This window comes from Micromonas pusilla (assembly GCF_000151265.4).
Source record: "Micromonas pusilla CCMP1545 genomic scaffold MICPUCscaffold_14, whole genome shotgun sequence".
NCBI lineage: Eukaryota > Viridiplantae > Chlorophyta > Mamiellophyceae > Mamiellales > Mamiellaceae > Micromonas > Micromonas pusilla.
The window spans coordinates 657,474-674,812 of NW_003315895.1; the positions used below are offsets into that span (position 1 = coordinate 657,474).

The following is a 17,339-nucleotide window of genomic DNA, read 5'->3' on the forward strand; positions in this document are numbered from 1 at the left end:
AGGGAGTCGCGCGGTCGGTCGCTCCCGTCGGAAACGCTCGCGGCGGCGGCGCCGAACGACAGCTCCCGCGCGGCGTCGTCGTCCCCGACCGGCGGCGGCGGCGGCGGCGCGGACGACGACGTGGACGGCGCGACCGCCGCGGGCGGTGGCATCGCGCCGGTCTCGGCGCCGGCGCCTTTCGAAGCGATCGCGGTCTTCTTCTTCTTCGTCTTCGCCGCGGCCGCTCCGGCGGCGTCGTCGCGGAGAAATGTCGCCGTCGTCGTCGCCGTCGTCGTCGTCGCGCGCTTCGACGCCGCCGACGCCTTCCCGCCGCCGCCGTACACCTTCGCGCGCGACACCGGCGTGCAGTTCGGCCCGCTTACGGCCGGGGAGAACCACGCCTCGAACTCCCTCGACGACTTCATCTCCGCGTCCGCGTCCGCGGCGTCGGCGTTCTCCTTCTCGCACGCGGCGCGCGTCGGCGTCGGCGGCGGCCCCGACAGCCGCGGCAACGGCACGGCTTCCCCCCACGCGCGGTTCGACCCCGCCTGCGTCTTCGGCGACGACGCGAACGACCGCATCCTTCCATCCCCGATCGCCCTCGTGAGCTTCCTGTGCTGCGTCTTGTACTCGTGCATGACTTTCTCCCACGTGATGTCGTCGTGGCCGCTCGTCGCGACGGCGAGCAACGCGCTCCCGTCAAACGCCCCCGGCGCGAGCGTCGCGAACGTCTCCATGAGATTGTCATTCTCCGGCTTGGCGCTCTCCAGCAACCGCTGCGAGTTCGCGTCGATCAGCGCGAGCGCGATCTGGAACGAGATGGCGCGCGTGCGCTCGAAGAGTAAGACGTCCCAGACCCGCAGCGCGCACTCCCACGGAAGGTGGTTCACGAACAACGTGAGGAACCACGACCCGGTCACGGCGCCGAGCGGCGTCCCGCACGCGTCGATCGCGTTCGACACCGACGGGAACTTCTGATCGACGAACGTCCGCAGCACGGCTTGGTCGACCGCGGACGCGAGCATCGAGCTCGTGAAGTACCCCGGGAGGATGTCCTCCACGATGGACGCGAGGCACCAGAACGCGGCTAAAGGGTCGAGGGTCCGTACGAGCGAACGTCGGGGTGAAGTTGAAAGGCGTCAGAAGCGGAGTTGAAAGGCGTCGAGGTGTGTCGGGATTGAAAGCGATGTGTGGGCGGAGAGAAACGCCGGGCGAGAAAGTCCTTAAGGATCGGCGTCCACCACGCCAACGCGGTCGTATGGGAACCAGTGTGAGATAAAACGCGCCTTCTTCTTCCATGAGCAGCAACAACAGCGCGGCGAGGAAATTCATGCCCTGGCAGTAGCCCACCGCGGGGTTATGCAACGCGTAGGCGAGGAGGACGCGTCGCAGGGCGTCACGGCCGATGCCGTCGAGGAGCGGGTGCGCGGGGAACGTCCTCGAGAGGTCCTTGTCGACCTGGTCGACGATCGCGGCGAACGTCTCCGGGGACGTCTCGGGCGCGCCGCGCGACGGTTTTCCGCGCGGCAGCGGCGGCGCGTCGGCGGCGCCATCGTCCGCGTCGTCGTCCGGAGCGTCCTCCTCCTCGTCCGAGTCGATCGCCGCCGGTCGGTCAGTCGCGCCGATGCGCGTCGTCGGGTCCCTCGGCGGCGTCGGCGGCGGCGTCTCCGGCCCGTCCTCCGCGTTATCGTCAGCCTCTCTCTCCTTCTCTTTCGCCGCCGCCGGCTGCGTGGGTGAAGCGATCGGTCAGTCGAACGTCTTACCGGTCAAACGTTGAAATGGAAGCGCGGGTGAAGAGTGCCGACGGGAAAAGTCCTTAAGGAACGGCGTGCACCACGCGAACGGGGTCGTATGGGAAGCAGTCTCACCGCCGCCGCCGCCGCCGCGCCCTTCGTCGTCGTCGCCGCGGAGCCGCTCGCGACGCGCGCCTCCTCCTCCTCCTCGACGCGCTTCAACGCATCACACACGAGCGTTTTCACCGCATTCCTGATCTCCACGTCCTCCCTCGCGCTCTCGTTCGCGGCGTCGAGCTCGTCGTCGTCGTCGTCGTCGAGCGCCGTCCCCTCCGAGTCGTCCCCCCTCCCCGCGGCGGACGCGGGCGACGACCCCCGCGGCGGCGTCTCCCCCGCGTCCGCGAGCATCCGCTCGTACAACCCCGCGCGACGGCGATGCTGCACCCCCGCGAAGAGCTGCCACAGGCTCCCGCGCAGCGCCATCGGGACGCCGCCGCGCACGAGCGCCTGGAGTTCGCGCTCGCGCGACGGCGCGTCCGGCTTCGTGCCGCCCGGCGCGCGTCCGTCGAGGATCGCGACGACGGCGGCGAGGGAGTGGCGCCCCCAGACGTCCGTGTCCGCCGCGATGTCGCGCGGTTCTGAACTTCTCCCGTCGTCGCCGTCGTCGCTGGCGCTACTGGCGTCGCTGCTCTCCGCGTCGTCGCCGCTGCGAACGCGCGCGCGGTGCGACGCGCGCTTCTCCGGCGTTCGGATCGAGCCGTCTCGGCCGCGCTCGAGGAACCCGTCCCATCGGTCCGCGCGCTCGGACTCCTCGCTGACGTACAGCGGCGCGTTCGCCGCGTACTTGGACGCGTGCTCGGGTTTCACCTGACGATGGACGCGCGCGGGGGGGGGGGCGAGGGCGCGACGCGCGTGAGCGTGATGACGCGAGGGGGAGGGCGACGCGACGTCGCGCGTCAAATCTCAACGGTTCGAGCCGCGCGCGAACAGAAAGCAACAACGACCGGAACGAATCGAGTCGACGAGATGAGAGACGAGGACGCGAAGCGCGCGACGAGCGCTCGCGCACCACGAAGCCGTACGCGTCCCGCGTCGGCTGCTCGTCCACGGCGACGACGTCCTTCTTCTTGCTCCAGCCCATCGCGACGACGGGGACGACGTCGCGTCCTCGCGTCTCGCGCGCCGGTGCGTCGCCTCCTGTGACCGCCCGCACACGTCGCGTCCGCGTCGCGTCGAATCTCTCAACGGACCGATCGCGATCGATCAAACGCTGACTGGTAAACTGGTGTCGAGGGAGTCAGTAACGAACGTACGTTTTGGTACCATTTCAGTTCGGCAAGTTTGCCCGCGAGTCCCAGCACAAAAAGCACATCACCGTGATCGCCTTCATCAGGGCTCATCGCGGTCGTGATTTCGCGCTGGGACTCGCGGGCATTAGGGAGCTACGCGCGCTTGAAGTTGCGCCTCGGTCAAGCAACCTTTGAAAAATTCGCGATGAATTCTCTGGTTTGATCGATACATCGATCAACGCTGAAAGCAAAAAAGTTGAAATGGTACCACCGCGATTTTCAGACTATTTCTCATACAAAAAGTACTACGCCGTTACCCACTCCCTCTGGTGTCGACTCGACTTCGAAAGCGCGTCGTCGTCAAAAAGCGAGTCGCTTTCCGCCCGAGCGCCCTCTCTCATCGCGCGCGCGGCGCACGCGCGACGCACCGCGCGCCGGTCCGGTCGTTCGCGCGCGCACGCGTCCTTCCCTTCCTCTCCGCGCGGCGGTGCGGTCTTCACCGCGGAGCGAGGACAGCGCGCGCGGGCCGAGGGACCCGAGGGATCGAGGTGGAACCCTCGCCGCGCCTCTTATCCTGTTCGACGTCCGCGTCGACGTCGACGGTCGCGGGCGGCGTTCGAGGGCGGGCGGCGGCGGCGGCGGCGGCGCGCGCGGCGGCGGTCATGGCGTGCCGCGGGACGCGGTCGCGCGTCGACGGCGAGGAGATGTGCACGGTGTGCCTGGAACCGCTCCCGCTCCCCGGTCCCGGCGCGGACGTCGTGTTGGTGCTGCACGCGTGCGGGCACTGCTTCCACAGGGACTGCGCGCAGCGCATGCTCCTCGCGTCGCTGCGAAAGCATCAGAAGCCGCGGTGCCCCAACTGCAGGGCGACGCTCGCGACCGCGCCGTTCGGGACGCTGCTGGGACAGCGGAAGCAGCCGCGGGAGAAGCGAATGCGGAACATGCGCGAGCTGTTGAGCGTCAGCGAGGTGCGTCGCGCGCGCGGAGGCGCACGAGGGGAGGGGGGGGTGGCGGCCGCACCCCTCCGATATTTCCGTCGACGTCGACGCTGTTGAAACCGTCTTTTTTAACCGTCATCAGTCGGTCGCTTTTTATCCGAAATCGCTGACCCCCCTCCTCCTCCGCCTCCTTCGAACGCAGGACTACATGAAGAGCAAGAACTGGAGGGTGCCGCGGAGGAACCCGCACGGGTCCACGGAAGCGCAGCGAAGCCTCGCGAAGCTGATCATCCAGACGCGCAGCGCGTTCAAAGACGAGTTCGGGTGCGAGCCTTGAAGCGACTGATGACGCGACGACTTTCGCGCGAGCGAAGGAAGCCGTCTCCCCGCGCCGTCCTTCTTCGAGAAGAGGGCGGCGGTGGGGCGCGCCGGCGATCGACTCGATCGGCTAGAGGCTGGCCTCGTCGATTCTTTTCTTTTCCTCCCGCGGGGGGGAACGTATCACCCCCCACCCGCGCGGATGCCCGTACGCGTAGCCTTATTGGCGACTGTGAAACACAGACAGCGGTGTGAACCGAAAAACATCGACGACTGCGCGTGCGTGGCGGACCGATCGGTCCGATCAACTCTCGTATGAAATCGCGTTTCATGCGAAGCGTCGCATTTCTCGACCCATACCACCGATGAAGCTTAATCGGGTGACGTGTCATTTTCCCTGGCCAGTGGCTCCGAACCGTCGGTCGCGCGAGCGCCGCTACGTAGAGATAAGAGCGCGACGCGCTCGCGCCATCGCACTCGCTCGCGCACGTCCGACGCGCTCGACATCCCGAGCGTGATTCACGGTCGCGCACGAACGCAATGATGCACGCGAGCAGCAGCGTCGCGATCGACGCGCGCGCGCGCGTCGCCGCCCTCGCGGCGTCCGCGTCGTCGCCGCGGAGCCGCCCGCGCGTCGTCGCCGCGGGAGGAAGAAAGATCGCCTCCGCCTCCGCCTCCTCCTCCTCCTCCTCCGCTTCGTCGTCGTCGTCCGCGCGCCTCGCGAAGGCGGCGTATACGGCGGCGGCGGACTCGCGCGGCGCCCGCCGCCGCGCGAGCCTCCTCGTCGCGAAGGCGGCGTCCGAGGACGACGACGCCTCCTCCGCCTCCTCGGGCGGCGGCGCGTCCGCGGATCAGATCGACGACGACGAGAGGGAGACCGTCGGCGGGACCATCCGTCGCAAGAAAGCGCTCGCCGCCGCGCAGAAGAAGAAAGAGAAGGGATCCGACTTCAGCGTGAACGACGTGAACCCACTAGACCTGGGCCGCAGAGCGCGCCAGGCTGCGGACGGCTTCTTCAAGTCCTTCACCGGCCTCGCGCAGCTCGCGCGCTCGCCGTCGTTGGACGAGACGAAATACGACGCCGTCTACGACGCCGATCTTCTCTCCGGCGCCTCCCTCGGGGAGTACGAGACCCCCAACGCGCGGTTCACGACCGTCCTCGTCGTCGGCGCCGCCGGACGCGTCGGCCGCGTCCTCGTGCGGAAGCTCCTCCTCCGCGGGTACACCGTCAAGGCGCTCGTGCGGAAGGAGGCGGATAAGGAGCAGTTGCCCGCCGTCGTGGAGTGCTTCGTCGGGGACGTCTCCGACGCGGGGGTGGTGAACGAGGCCATCGGGGGCGTGAACAAGGTGGTGTACTGCGCGCGCGCGAAGACGTTCATCTCTGGGGAGCTGAACAACGTCGACGGCGAGGGCGTCAGGGTGGCGGTGAAGGCGCTGCAGGATTACAACAACACGCTCGCGACGAGGCGCGCGGGGACGAGCAACAAGACGAAGCTGATGCTCACCAACTTCGTCAAGTTCAAGTCCGTGTACGACGACTGGACGATCGACGAGACGCGATTGGTGGACCCCGCGGACGGGAAGTGGCAGGCTGCCGCGGAGGTAGCGCAGAGAGTGGACTTTGGCCCGATGGAGGAGGAGGACGGCTCCGAGAGCAAGTTTCCACTCTTCTCCGGGTACGTCTTCTCGAGAACGGGCATCGCGCAGATCTCCTCGGCGCTCGACGACCTCGGGAGCCTGGACATGCGAGGCGACGTCTCGCTCGTGCGTCACGAGGGCGTGCTTCTGCGTCTGAAAGGCGACGGGAAGCGGTACTCCGTGTCCCTGCGCGAGCCCGGCGTCGACGGCAGAACGTTCATCGCTCCGTTCGCCACCACGGGGCGGTGGCAGATCGTCCGCGTGCCGTTCTCGCAGTTCCGACCGGAGGTGTACAACCGCGTCTTCAACGCGGGCGACGGCGAGGCGGACATGGGCCCGCCGATGCGGCTGGACAACATCGAGCGGATCGGGATCCGGTTCGAGGCGCGGAACCAGACCGCGAAGGCGGCGGCGGCGGTCGCCGGGCAGCCCGCGTGGATGTCCGAGCTCGACAGCCCCGGGAATAACTCGTTCAACCTCCAGCTGGAGTACGCGAAGCTCTTGCCCATGGGCGACGAGACGGACTTCGTGCTCGTGTCCTGCGGCGGCGCCGGGATGGAGGAGGGCGAGGACAAGGACCGCGTCGTCAAGGCGAAGCGCGAGGGCGAGCGGCTGCTTCGCAACAGCGGGCTCGGGTACACCATCGTTCGCCCGGGGACGCTGCTCGAGGAGCCGGGGGGGAACAAGGCGCTGGTGTTCGACCAGGGCGATCGCATCACGCAGTCGATATCGTGCGCGGACGTCGCGGACGTGTGCGTCAAGGCGCTTCACGCGGAGGAGGCGAGGAATAAGTCGTTCGACGTGTGTTACGAGTACGGCGCCGCGGAGGGGGCGGAGTCCCAGTACGAACGCGTGGCCAACGTGCCGAACAGGAGCAACAACTACCTCACTCCCGCGCTGTCTGTTTTGGAGAAGAACACGTGAGCGATGAGCGCGTGTCTGTCGCGAGAGGAATATCATGCGGGGGAAGTGCGGGGGTAGACGGATTTCATAATACGACGATATCATTACGACGATATCATCACGACGACGATGACGGCGCACAGCTGTGATTTTATTCGCGAGATCTGAACGACTTTTAGGGTTCGCTTCTTCAGACGAGCGGGCCTCTCGACGCCGTCACCCCCGCCCGCGCGCGCGCACGTCGCGGTCCCGTCATGCCGACGCCGAAACGTCTTCGCTCGCCGCCGCCGGATCCCGCGCCCGACGGAGGCGTCGGCCTCTTCGCCGTCATCGCGACCGCTCGCGAGGCGTGGAGCGCGCTCGAGGAAAAGCTCGAAGACGCTCGCGAGGACGCGCGAGCCGCGGAGGAGGCGCTCGACGCGACGAAGGCGGCGCTCGCGAGGAAGACGGAGGAATACGACGCGCTCTACGCCGCGCGCGTGCCGCCGTTCAACCCGAACGAGCAGCTCGCGAGCGTGCTCTTGTCGAACGTCCACGACCTGAAGACGCGCCTGGCGCTGTCGCAGGTGAACAAAACCTTCCTCGCGGCTTCGAAGCAAGACGCGAGCTTGCCAGGCCCTGAGGTGTTGTGCGAGTTCGCTGAAGTTTGCTTCCATACTCGGGAGCGCGACAAGGAGAAATACTTCTATCTTAAGGCGGCTGCTCAAGGGCACGCGGAGGCGCAAGAGACGGTAGGAGTCATGTGTTTCAATGACGACGAGTACGCCACGGCTGTTTTCTGGTTTCAGATGGCGGCTTCTCAGGGAAACGGCTACGCCTTGAATATGCTTGGATACTGCTACAGAGACGGCCTGGGCGTGGAGAAAGATCCTTCGAAGGCAGTTGCGTTGTGGGAGAAAGGTGTCACTACTCACGGAAGCGTTGATTGCATGACCAGGTTAGGGTTCTGCTACCAGCACGGCTGGGGCGTGGAGCAGGACGAGGCGAAGGCCTTGATGTGGTACCGCAAGGCGAATGCTGGAGGTTGTTCCGACGCGGCCCAAGTTCTACGAGATCATTTCGACTATTAACTGCCACATCACGACGTGCATCATCCAACGTTACTCTCATTTGAAATACGAACGTTACTCACTTCGTCGACAGCGACTTCATAATCTTTTCAAACTCGTCGTTTCCCATTTGCGCACGCGTCGGCGTCGGCGTCGTCTCCGCCCGCGGCCGCGCGAACGGGTTCATCTCCGCCGGGTACCTTCCCGACGACGCGGTGGAACCAGGCTCACCTCCCCCGCCGCCGCCCGCGCTGTCCGGGGGATCGAACCGCTCCCACGTCGCCTCCCCGTCCGTCCGCCGCGGGTCCGCGGAAATCTCCGTGGGTCCAATCCCGAACGTCGCGGTCGGGAACGGCACCGACGCGTCCAACGACATCGACCCCAACCCGGACGTCGTCTGAAGCTCCAACGTCGCGGGATCGTCGCCAGAGAGGTCGATGAAGTCCGGCAGCGACGGCTGCGGCGACGGCGGCGAGGATTCTTTCGGCGACGACGCGTCGTCGCTCCCGACGACCTCCGCCGCCGGCGGCGTCGGCGTCGTCGTCGTCGTCGTCGTCGTCGGCGTCGTCTTCGCGTCCATCTCCACGCGCGTCGGGTCGCTCCGCGCGGCGAACCGCCGCTTCGCCTCCTCCTCGTGCTGCTCGTCCAGAAGCGCGAACACGACGGGGACCAGCTTCGCGCCCGAGCACTTCGTCAGCTCCCCCGCGACGGCGCGCCAGCTGGACACGTCCACGGCGCCGTGCACCGAGCTCGGCGCGCGTCGCAGCCACGCGGACGGGACCCCCTTGTCGGCCTTCTTCTTGTCCGTCGTCGCGCTCGGTGGAGTAACGGGCGAGGACGCCAGCGCGGGCGTCGTCGTCGTCGAGCCGTCGCCTCCGACGCCGCCGCCGCCGCCGCCGCCGAAGACGAGCCCTCTCGAGCCGAGCGACGCGCCCTTCGGCGTCGCCCGCGCCTGGCGCGCGGCGTCCACCTCTTCTTCCTTCGCGAAGCGGTACGTCAGGCGCAGCGCCCTCGCGCGCAGCGCGGGCGCGCTCCCCCACGTCTCCCCCGCGACACACAGGAACAGGCGCAGGCGCAGCGCGCGCTCGACCCTCTCGTGCGGGTTGTTCGCGCCGCGCGAGGACGGCGGCCCCGCGAGGCGGACGCAGAGGTCGTGCGCGCCCGCGAAGAGCGCGAAGAGCGCTTCGACGGCGGTCGCGTCGTCCTTCACGCGGAGGATCTCGTCGCGGAGCGCGCGGAGGGCGTCCTTGAGGACCTTGGAGTCCTTCGACGCCGTGCGCAGGAGCGTCGTGAACTTCTCGATCGCGAGGCGCGCGTTCTCGGCGTCGTCGCGCGGCGCGAAGCCTCCCTGAGCGCGGGCGGCGGCGGGAGCGGCGAGGAGGAAAAAAGGTTGGTGAGCGAGGTGGGGCGCGCGAGGAGGCGCGAGAGGGAGGGCGGCCGGGCGGGCGCGAGCGCGGCGCGGACCTGCAGGTATTTCGCGAAGAACCGCGCGGAGTACTCGTCCACGGACATCGTCTTCGTCCCCATGGCGCCTCCACGGCGGCGACGCGGCGCGGCGGGCGAAGAGTGCGGGCGTCGTTGTTCGACGCGACGAGGAGAGGCGACTGAAGAAAATAATTTTGCCTCGAATAAATCTTCTTCGCTCATCACAACTCCGTGTGCCGGTTCATTATCTTCGCGCGGACGTTCGCGCCCGCGTCGTCCTCCGCGTCGTCCCCCATGAAAACCCTCGCGCCGTCCATCGGCGAGACGTACCTCGGCGCCGTCCTCCACACCCCGGGCTCGCGCGCGACGTTCGAATCTTCGTCGCCGCCGCCGCCGCCCTCGCCGCCCTCGCCGCCGCATCGGAAAAAAAATAAATTCGCCACCGCCTCCGCGGCTTCGTCCTCGTCCTCTCTCGCGTACGCTATCCGATTGTTCTTGATGACCTTCTTCTTGCCGTTTAAGATGCACTTCAGCGTGAACCCCACCAGCTTCTCCCTCGCGGCGGCCGCGCACGCGTTCCCGCGCCCGTCGTCGGACGCGCCGTACCCGAACACGGCTTCGCACGCGTCGCGCGTTTTCACGTCGTCGTCGTCTTCGTCGTCGTCGTCGTCGTCGGGGCGCCACGTCGTCTCCGCGACGCCCGGGCACGATTCCAACACGTCGCTCACCGCGTCATCGAGCGCGTCGCAGTCCATCACCCCCATCTCCTCCGCCGCGCACTGCACCTCCATCGGTCGGCCGTCCAACCCGATCGCCCGGCGAGTGTACGCGCATCGCTCGGTGCGAAGCGGGCACTCGTCCGCGCACAGTCTGTCCTCCTCGCCGTCGGCGTCCTCGTCGCCGTGGCACGCGTCGTGCTTGACGCACTGCTCGATGAATCGCTCGCCGGGAGGGAAGCGCGCGTCGAGCTCGAGTTGCGTCATCTCGCCGCGTTTGACGGCGCACTCGAGGAGGTCGACCTCCGCGATGCCGAGGTGCGCCGCCGTCGCCGCGCACTTGGGTTCGGTGGACAGCTTGCACTGATCGGCGGGGACCCAACGCGTCGGTCAGCGAAACTCTCATCGGTCGAGCGTTGAAAGGGAGCTACGGGGTGAAGCGAAACGAAATAACGAAATACGGGAGGCGGTCAGAAGCGCATCGGCGCGGCGCGCACCTTCGGGTCGCACAGATCCTCCTGGCAGATCCCTTCCTCCTCCTCGAAGTCCTCGCACGCCATCCGATCGCACAGATCCTCCGGAACGAGACGCTCGTGCACCCCCAACGCCTGGCAGTGCTTGCTGTGCGTCAGCTCCACGCACTCGGCGCTGCAGAGCTTCGTCTTATCGTGCGCGCCGCTTTCGAAGGTGGCGGGGTCGAAGCGGAGGATGTCACCGTCGACGCCGCAGATAGTTTTGAGTCCTCGCTGACACAGCTTCGGTCGCGGCGTGTCCGGCTTCAGCTCCCTCGTCTTCGGATCGATCTCGCCGCAGAGCAGATGCCGCTTCAACTTCTTATCCGTGATTCCCGCGCGCTTGCAGTGGTCGCCGTGGACGATGTTCGTGCACGCGCGGGTGCACGCCTTCTTTATGACGACCTCGGGATCGGCGTCTTCCCCGATGCCGCACGCGCGCGCCAGCTGTTCTCTGCAGTTCTCCCCGTCCGCGCGCTTCTTCTCCGCCTCGGTCATCTTGTCCCTGGAGTCCTTCTCCGCCGCGTCCGCCTTCTCCTTCTCCGCCATGCGTCTCTCGGCGTCGGCTTTCGCGGCTTCGACCTCGTCGCACCGGTCTAATATGCGATCCGTCATCGATTCCGACCACCCCGCGGCGACGCACCGATCGTCGTGCATCGCGCGACTGCACGCCTCGCCGCACATGCGCTCGAGCATCTTCATCCCGTGCTTTGAGCCTCCGACGGCGTCGTTGAACTTGGACAGGACCTCGCCGTCGAGGCCGAAGCTGGGGAGGGAGGGAGTCGATCGAGGAGGAGGGAAGCGTGAGGACGGGGCCGGATCGGGATTGGATCGATCGATCGACGAGAGAGAAACTTCGCGCGAACGCGCGAACCGCGACGCGATCGATCGCGCGGAGGAGGACGACGCGCGCGGGGCGACGCACCCGCACGCGGCGCGCAGCGCGACGTCGCATCCGGCGTAGTCCGCGCGGACGTCGTGAGCGAGGCACGCGAGAGAGAGAATCGCCGCGACGGCGACCACGCGTCGCGCCATGGCGTCTCGCGCGCGACGATCTCACTCATCAGAGGCCGCTCGCGTCGGCCGACGACAGGAAGCAGCGAGGCGAGGCGAGGGCCGGTCGGAAAAACCGAGCGCGGCCCCCTCCCCCACCCTTCACACTGCTCGACCGCGTCGCCGCACGCACGCCGTCGAACCCTCCTCCGTCTCATCATGGCGCGCTTCCACCGAGCGACGTCCCTCCTCGGGCTCTTCCTCCTCGCGCTGTTCGTGCAGACCCCGTCCAGCGCGGACGCGGCGCGCACGCTCAAAGGGAGCGTCGGCAAGAGGGACAAGGGCGCGATCGAGATCAACCAGGCGCGTCGCCGTTCCGATCCGACCGCCCCGCGCGCGTCTCCTCCCTCCCTCCCTCCCTCCCTCGCGTGACCCTCCCCGTGCGTCGTTCCTTCCCTCGGGCGGCTCGTTCGCGTCGCGTCCTCGAGACGAACGACGCCCTCGCGCGTCGCGTCGCGCCCCCGCTCCCGCGCGCGCGCTGACGCCTCCGTCCGTTGAATCGCACGCAATCGCGTCTCCGTCGCAGGCGAACCTAGGCCAGGACGGGTACAGCTGGAACGCGGTCACGAACACTTGGAGCGCGTCGAAATCGAAGGCGTCCTCGCACGCCGCGCCGAGGATCGCCGCGCATCACGACTACCTCCATCGCACCGTGCACGGATACGTCGACGGGTTCGCGCCGAAGGCGCGTCACTGGTTCCCACACGACCCCATCGGCGCGGTGAACGCCGATCCTCGAGGACTTCGCCGATCCTCGCGTCTCTCTCCGCGCGCCTCTCGGTTTCGATCCCGAAAGACGCGCCTCGACGCCTCACGACTCCTCCCATATCTGACGCCTTTGAACTCCACCCCGACGTCGCTTCGTATGGGCAAACACCCTCAGGAGTACTCCCCCTTCGTCGCGGCGGTGCTCACGTACACGCTCATCTTCCTCCCTTTTTGTCTCGCGGCGGCGTTGTATCGCGAACTGCGGGCGATGCTGAGCGTGCAGAAGCTTCTGTTCGTCGCGAACGTGTACAACGCCATATACTGCGCGTGCCTCGTGATCCTGAACGTCGTCACCGGGAACGAGCCGATGTCGTCGTTGCAGGCGTCCAACGAGGCGGATTACATCATCCTTCAGTTTCTCAAAGTCGTCGCGTTCGGCGCGTTTATCCTCCTCCAAGTCGTGCACGTCTGGATCCTACGGAACACGAACGCGGAGAACATGAAAGTCGGCGCCATCTCAAACTTGCTCCTGTCCCTGTGCGTTGGGTTACACTACTTCCTCCGCGTGTGGCTGCCCGCGATGCACGGGATGCCGCCGCGGAACTCGAGCCTGTCGTACCTGCTGTACACGGTGATTTTCAGCGCGATGGCGTTGACGTTTTACGTCAAGCCCGAGAAGGGCGAGAGAGCGCAGGCGGCCGCCGCGACCGCCGTCGTCATCGGCGACGAGGAGGACAAGCAGATTTAACTACGTTTAATAACTCGATCGCGAGCGTAATCATCGACCGACGCCGAGTCTTCTCCGCTACTACGTGCTTTAATACTTTACAAGCGCGTCCTCGCGGCGCGCCGCGCGACGCTGCCGAACGCGTCTCATCAACTCTCTCCCCCGCGTCACCGCCCGTCGACGCCGCCGCTCATGTAAAACGCCAAACTCTGCGCCGCGAGCGTCTTCCTCGCGGCGTTCACCCCCGTGATGCACTCTAAGAATATCAACACGCACGCGAAGTTGTTCAACGACTTATCGAACGGCGACGCGTCGTCTTGCCCCCACCAAAAGTACGCGTGCAGCGGCAGCACGACGAAGAAGGACAGAAGCACGAACCCCGCCATGAGCGGAATCTTCTCCTGCAAGTTCCCCGCGTAGCCGCAGTACAGACGGCACGGCTCGAAGATCATGAACATCGCGATCATCACCGGCCGCACGTCGTCGTCGTCCGTCGCGCTCCCCTTGGTCTTGAACAGCGTGCTCGTCACTGTCGCGATCCACCACGCGAGCGCGAAGTACGCGTTGTAGTGGATCAGCATCTGGGTGTACACGTCGGAGGCGACCGCGCGGTGCGCCATCCGGACGGGCGCGTGCGGGGACGCCGCGCCCGCGGCGACGTCGTTGAACGCGACGTCGCGGTCGCGGGATCGCGCGCCGGCGTCGTAGTGGAACGTCGGGCGCTGGCTCATCGTCGTTTCAGATTTTCTCTCTCTTCTCTCGTTCGTGTTCGTGTTCGTATTCGCGTGTCCGCGCGTCGACTCTCGACGGGCGCGGGCGTTCGGTCGACGCGCGCGATGCGCGCGCGCGGTCGCGTGTGCGCGAGCGGGCGGAGGCGACGGCGGCCGTGCGGTCGCGGTTCTCTGCGCGGACGCGTGTGGCGGACGCGCTCGAGGAGGATGGTTGGTGACTCTGCTTTTTCGCGTCAACGGAAAAAAAACCCGCTCGCGCGCGCGCCGGCGTTCGCGTTCGCCGACCGCGAGGCGAACGCTCTCGCTCTCGCCGCGCCCCGGGCGCGCGTCATCACTTCGCGTCGCGCCCCTCGGAGCGATGCCGCCGAAACCGCCACCTTCGGCCGCGGCGCCGCGGCCGAAGTCCACGATCGGGGAGCTGAACGACACGGAGGTGCGCGCCGCCGCGCCCCGCGCGCGCGCCGCCCGCCGCGATCACATCTCGCGTCCATCGGAACCCTCGTGCTACGGCGGTCCGATCATCCACCCATCCATCCAACCCACCCACCCCTCCCTCCTCCTCCTCCTCCTCTTCTCGCAGGAGTACCTCGTGAGCAAAGGGTTCGAATCAAACGACCTCGCGTCGTGCAAAAAGTACCTCGCGATGGTCTCCGAGCACGCCGCGCGTCGCCCCGGGCCGACGCGATCCGCGGCGTCGCGACTGCTCGCGGATCCGAAGCGCGCGCGACTGTCGAAGCTCGACGAATACGAGCACCTGGAGCAGCTCGCGCTCGCGTCGCTGGATCTCGGCGCGCTCGAGGACGCGGAGAGCGCGTGCGCGAAACTGTACGACGCGTTTCCGGGCAGCGCGCGCGTGGGGAGGCTCGCGGGGATGATCATGGAAGCGAGCGGACGGCACGACGAGGCGCTGAAGCATTACGAGAACGTTTTGGAGAAGCACCCGGCGGATCAGAGGGTCATGAAACGAAAAGCCGCGTGCCGTTACGCGTCCGGAGACCTCCCCGGCGCGATCGAGGAGCTCGTGAAGTACCTCGACGTGTTCATGGCGGACGTCGACGCGTGGGACTGGCTCGCGGATCTATACGTCGCGGCGCGGCGGTACGACCGAGCGATCTTCTGTCTCGAAGAAGTCGTCGTCGCGCGACCGAGCGCGCATCGGTTCCATCGTAAGATCGCGGACGCGTACTACGCCGTGGGGGGGGATAAGTCCATAACGAGCGCGGAGAGAGAGGACGCGCTGAACAACGCGCGGAAGTATTACGCCGCGGCGGTGGACCAGTCGATCGGGCGGGACGTCCGAGCGCTGTACGGGTTGACGCAGGTGGACGCGCGCTTGAAGTCGGCGGCTGGGAAAAAAGGCGGCGGCGGCGGCGGCGGCGGCGGCGGCGGCGGAGGTGAGACTGCTTCCCATACGACCCCGTTCGCGTGGTGCACGCCGTTCCTTAAGGACTTTTCCCGTCGTCACTCTTCACCCGCGTTTCCCTTTCAACGCTTGACCGGTAAGACGTTCGACTGACCGATCGCTTCACCCACGCAGCCGGCGGGGAAGATTTCGAGCTCGGCGGCGCGCGTCTGAGCGAGCGCGCGGCGGGGTACCTGTGCGCGATGTACGAGCAGAAGAACCCGGGGTTAGCGCCGATCGTGGCGAAGCAGCTCGGGCGGTCGGTCGGTCGGTAGGAGGAGAAGACGGAGCGAACGACGACGGACGGACTCCGAGCTTTGCTTTGCTTTGCGGCGCGGTCGTCTTCGTTCCAATTTTTTTTTCTACATCTACTCCTCTCGCCACCCGCGCCGCTCGCGCTATCGCCCGCATATCGGCTCCGCTACCTCGCTACTACCCTATTTAACACGTTCCAACGCGGTATTCAGCGCGTCAGGTATTCAGCGCGACGCTGTTAAACCAGATGGACTTGAACTCTTCAAAGTTGAGCTCCCCGTCTTCATCCTTGTCCGCGTCCCTGATCATCGTCTCCACCTCCTCCCTCGTGAGCCTCTCGCCGAGCATCGTCATGATCGTCATGAGCTCGTCCACGCTGACGCTCCCGTCGCCGTCGCGGTCGAACACCTTGAACGCCTCCACGAGCTCGTCCTCGCTGCCGTTGTCCTTCATGCGGTTCGACATGAGGAGGAGGAACTCGGGAAAGTCGAGCTCGCCGTCGCCGCTCTCGTCCACCTCGTTTATCATGTCCTGGAGCTCGCTCTCCGTCGGATTCTGCCCCAGCGACCGCATGACGACGCCGAGCTCCTTGATCGTGATCGTCCCGTCGCCGTCCTTGTCGAAGATCGCGAACGCTTCTTTGAACTCCGCGCACTGCTCCTCGGACAGCCCCGCGCCGGCGACCTTCTCGGTGAGCACCATGTCGTTGTTATTATCCGCGTCGCCGGGAGAAATTCGAATCGTTCGTCGCGCCGCGCGGACGACCGAGACGCGCGCCTCCCGAGGCGTCCGCGGATGCCGCGCGCGGGTCGAGAGCGCCGCGCGTCGACCGCGGCGTCGCACCCGCGCGCGGAAGAACGAACGCGCGGCGGCGTTGAGCGACCGCGCCCTCGAAGAGACGCCCGCGCGAAAAGATGTAGACACTCGCGGCGCCGCGGACATTTTTTCCAGACTAAAAAGTCCGTGCCCGAATCTGATACCCGCTACGTCACATTTGGCCGGAAGGGCTGCGTATGATATCATAGTCAGAGGGAATAACCTATCGATACACTACTATGCATTTACAGTCACGCGGAACGGCGAAATCTCTCGACTCGCTTGTGAGGCTCCCGCCCATGTTTGGCGTCTTCGCCGCTCGCCTCGCGCGTCTCGCGCACTCGGGGTCGCCCGTCGCACGATGCTGCCTCACGCCGCCTCGCGCGCGTTCGCGCGCGCGACGTCCTCGAACGTCGCGGCCGCGAGGCCGGTCTCCACGCTCACGCAGATCCTCGACGGGAGCATCTGGCGCGTCTCGCTTCCCCGCCCGCGTCGACGCGCCGCGCGGCCACCGGCAACCCTAAAAGACCAACCGATCGAACGTTGAGATCGACCGTTCGATCGATCGGTCGGTCGCCTCGTCGCGCCTCGCGCCCTCCTCCCACCGTCTGACCTCCCCCGCCCTTCCCCCAACGCGCCTTTTCCCGGCAGGCAACTCAAATCGCGCAAGGGCAAGCTCGTCGGCGAGGACGAGCTCGGGAACAAGTACTACGAGAACATGAACTACCAGAGCGGACGGCATCGTTGGGTCGAGTACGAAAACATCGAAAACTACGACTACAGCGCGAGCTCCATCCCGCGCGAGTGGCACGGGTGGCTGCATCACGTGGACGACGAGCCCGGTCTGAGCGCGCGCACCGCGCCCGCGTACGAGGTCAAGTTCATCCCGGGCGGGGACACCACGGGGGTACCGGACAAGATGTACGTCCCGAAAGGTCACTTCCTGAACAAGCGCGGGATTAAGAATTGGAAGCGGTACACGCCGTGGTCGCCGCCGTGACACGACGCGACCGACGACGAACGTCGTGGGACCGGAGCCCCGTGGTCCGTTGTAATACGAGTATACGATAACCTTATGAATAAATGAGACGATAACGAACGAACGTCGCGCCGCGCGAGCTCGAGCCAGCCGGACGCGTGCCGCCGC

The 17,339-nt window shown here is 66.7% G+C and overlaps 9 protein-coding genes across 9 annotated transcripts; 6 read left to right on the plus strand and 3 right to left on the minus strand.

The window, feature by feature from the left end:
* The first annotated feature begins 3,498 nt into the window (after window positions 1-3,498).
* Window positions 3,499-4,516, plus strand: MICPUCDRAFT_53199 (uncharacterized protein). Its single transcript, XM_003063250.1, has 2 exons — window positions 3,499-3,969; window positions 4,142-4,516. Exons 1-2 carry the CDS (start codon window positions 3,664-3,666, stop codon window positions 4,274-4,276), a joined length of 441 nt encoding a protein of 146 aa, XP_003063296.1. The 5' UTR covers window positions 3,499-3,663; the 3' UTR covers window positions 4,277-4,516.
* A 242-nt stretch (window positions 4,517-4,758) lies between these two features.
* MICPUCDRAFT_36420 (enhancer of polycomb-like protein group) lies at window positions 4,759-6,909 on the plus strand. The gene is made up of 2 exons (XM_003063251.1): window positions 4,759-6,183; window positions 6,220-6,909. The coding sequence occupies exons 1-2, from the start codon at window positions 4,798-4,800 to the stop codon at window positions 6,817-6,819; spliced, it is 1,986 nt and encodes a 661-aa protein (XP_003063297.1). The 5' UTR covers window positions 4,759-4,797; the 3' UTR covers window positions 6,820-6,909.
* Window positions 6,910-7,052: 143 nt separating this feature from the next.
* On the plus strand, window positions 7,053-7,868 carry MICPUCDRAFT_53201 (uncharacterized protein; the record flags this gene model as incomplete). Its single annotated transcript, XM_003063252.1, has 1 exon — window positions 7,053-7,868. The coding sequence occupies one exon, from the start codon at window positions 7,053-7,055 to the stop codon at window positions 7,866-7,868; it is 816 nt and encodes a 271-aa protein (XP_003063298.1).
* A 58-nt stretch (window positions 7,869-7,926) lies between these two features.
* On the minus strand, window positions 7,927-11,535 carry MICPUCDRAFT_48863 (uncharacterized protein; the record flags this gene model as incomplete). Its single annotated transcript, XM_003063447.1, has 4 exons — window positions 7,927-9,195; window positions 9,533-10,351; window positions 10,486-11,266; window positions 11,426-11,535. The coding sequence occupies 4 exons, from the start codon at window positions 11,533-11,535 to the stop codon at window positions 7,927-7,929; spliced, it is 2,979 nt and encodes a 992-aa protein (XP_003063493.1).
* Window positions 11,536-11,712: 177 nt separating this feature from the next.
* MICPUCDRAFT_53204 (uncharacterized protein) lies at window positions 11,713-13,009 on the plus strand (the record flags this gene model as incomplete). Its single annotated transcript, XM_003063253.1, has 2 exons — window positions 11,713-11,866; window positions 12,090-13,009. 2 exons carry the CDS (start codon window positions 11,713-11,715, stop codon window positions 13,007-13,009), a joined length of 1,074 nt encoding a protein of 357 aa, XP_003063299.1.
* A 146-nt stretch (window positions 13,010-13,155) lies between these two features.
* Window positions 13,156-13,719, minus strand: MICPUCDRAFT_53205 (uncharacterized protein; the record flags this gene model as incomplete). Its single annotated transcript, XM_003063448.1, has 1 exon — window positions 13,156-13,719. One exon carries the CDS (start codon window positions 13,717-13,719, stop codon window positions 13,156-13,158), a length of 564 nt encoding a protein of 187 aa, XP_003063494.1.
* Window positions 13,720-14,114: 395 nt separating this feature from the next.
* MICPUCDRAFT_29740 (uncharacterized protein) lies at window positions 14,115-15,503 on the plus strand. Its single transcript, XM_003063254.1, has 3 exons — window positions 14,115-14,152; window positions 14,300-15,113; window positions 15,257-15,503. Exons 2-3 carry the CDS (start codon window positions 14,363-14,365, stop codon window positions 15,394-15,396), a joined length of 891 nt encoding a protein of 296 aa, XP_003063300.1. The 5' UTR covers window positions 14,115-14,152; window positions 14,300-14,362; the 3' UTR covers window positions 15,397-15,503.
* Window positions 15,504-15,592: 89 nt separating this feature from the next.
* MICPUCDRAFT_22291 (uncharacterized protein) lies at window positions 15,593-16,078 on the minus strand (the record flags this gene model as incomplete). The annotated part of the gene is made up of 1 exon (XM_003063449.1): window positions 15,593-16,078. The coding sequence occupies one exon, from the start codon at window positions 16,076-16,078 to the stop codon at window positions 15,593-15,595; it is 486 nt and encodes a 161-aa protein (XP_003063495.1).
* A 353-nt stretch (window positions 16,079-16,431) lies between these two features.
* MICPUCDRAFT_53208 (uncharacterized protein) lies at window positions 16,432-17,296 on the plus strand (the record flags this gene model as incomplete). The annotated part of the gene is made up of 2 exons (XM_003063255.1): window positions 16,432-16,664; window positions 16,844-17,296. The coding sequence occupies 2 exons, from the start codon at window positions 16,432-16,434 to the stop codon at window positions 17,190-17,192; spliced, it is 582 nt and encodes a 193-aa protein (XP_003063301.1). The 3' UTR covers window positions 17,193-17,296.
* Window positions 17,297-17,339: the final 43 nt, after the last annotated feature.

What these genes read in the sequence shown, in the direction of transcription:
- MICPUCDRAFT_53199 (XM_003063250.1), top strand. Translation starts at nt 3,664, where the DNA reads ATGGCGTGCCGCGGGACGCGGTCGCGCGTCGACGGCGAGGAGATGTGC. An exon ending in AGCTGTTGAGCGTCAGCGAG is followed by an intron (nt 3,970 to 4,141) that starts GTGCGTCGCGCG and finishes CTTCGAACGCAG; the next exon opens with GACTACATGAAGAGCAAGAA.
- MICPUCDRAFT_36420 (XM_003063251.1), top strand. Translation starts at nt 4,798, where the DNA reads ATGATGCACGCGAGCAGCAGCGTCGCGATCGACGCGCGCGCGCGCGTC. An exon ending in TCTCGCAGTTCCGACCGGAG is followed by an intron (nt 6,184 to 6,219) that starts GTGTACAACCGC and finishes GGCGACGGCGAG; the next exon opens with GCGGACATGGGCCCGCCGAT.
- MICPUCDRAFT_29740 (XM_003063254.1), top strand. Translation starts at nt 14,363, where the DNA reads ATGGTCTCCGAGCACGCCGCGCGTCGCCCCGGGCCGACGCGATCCGCG. An exon ending in CGGCGGCGGCGGCGGCGGAG is followed by an intron (nt 15,114 to 15,256) that starts GTGAGACTGCTT and finishes TCACCCACGCAG; the next exon opens with CCGGCGGGGAAGATTTCGAG.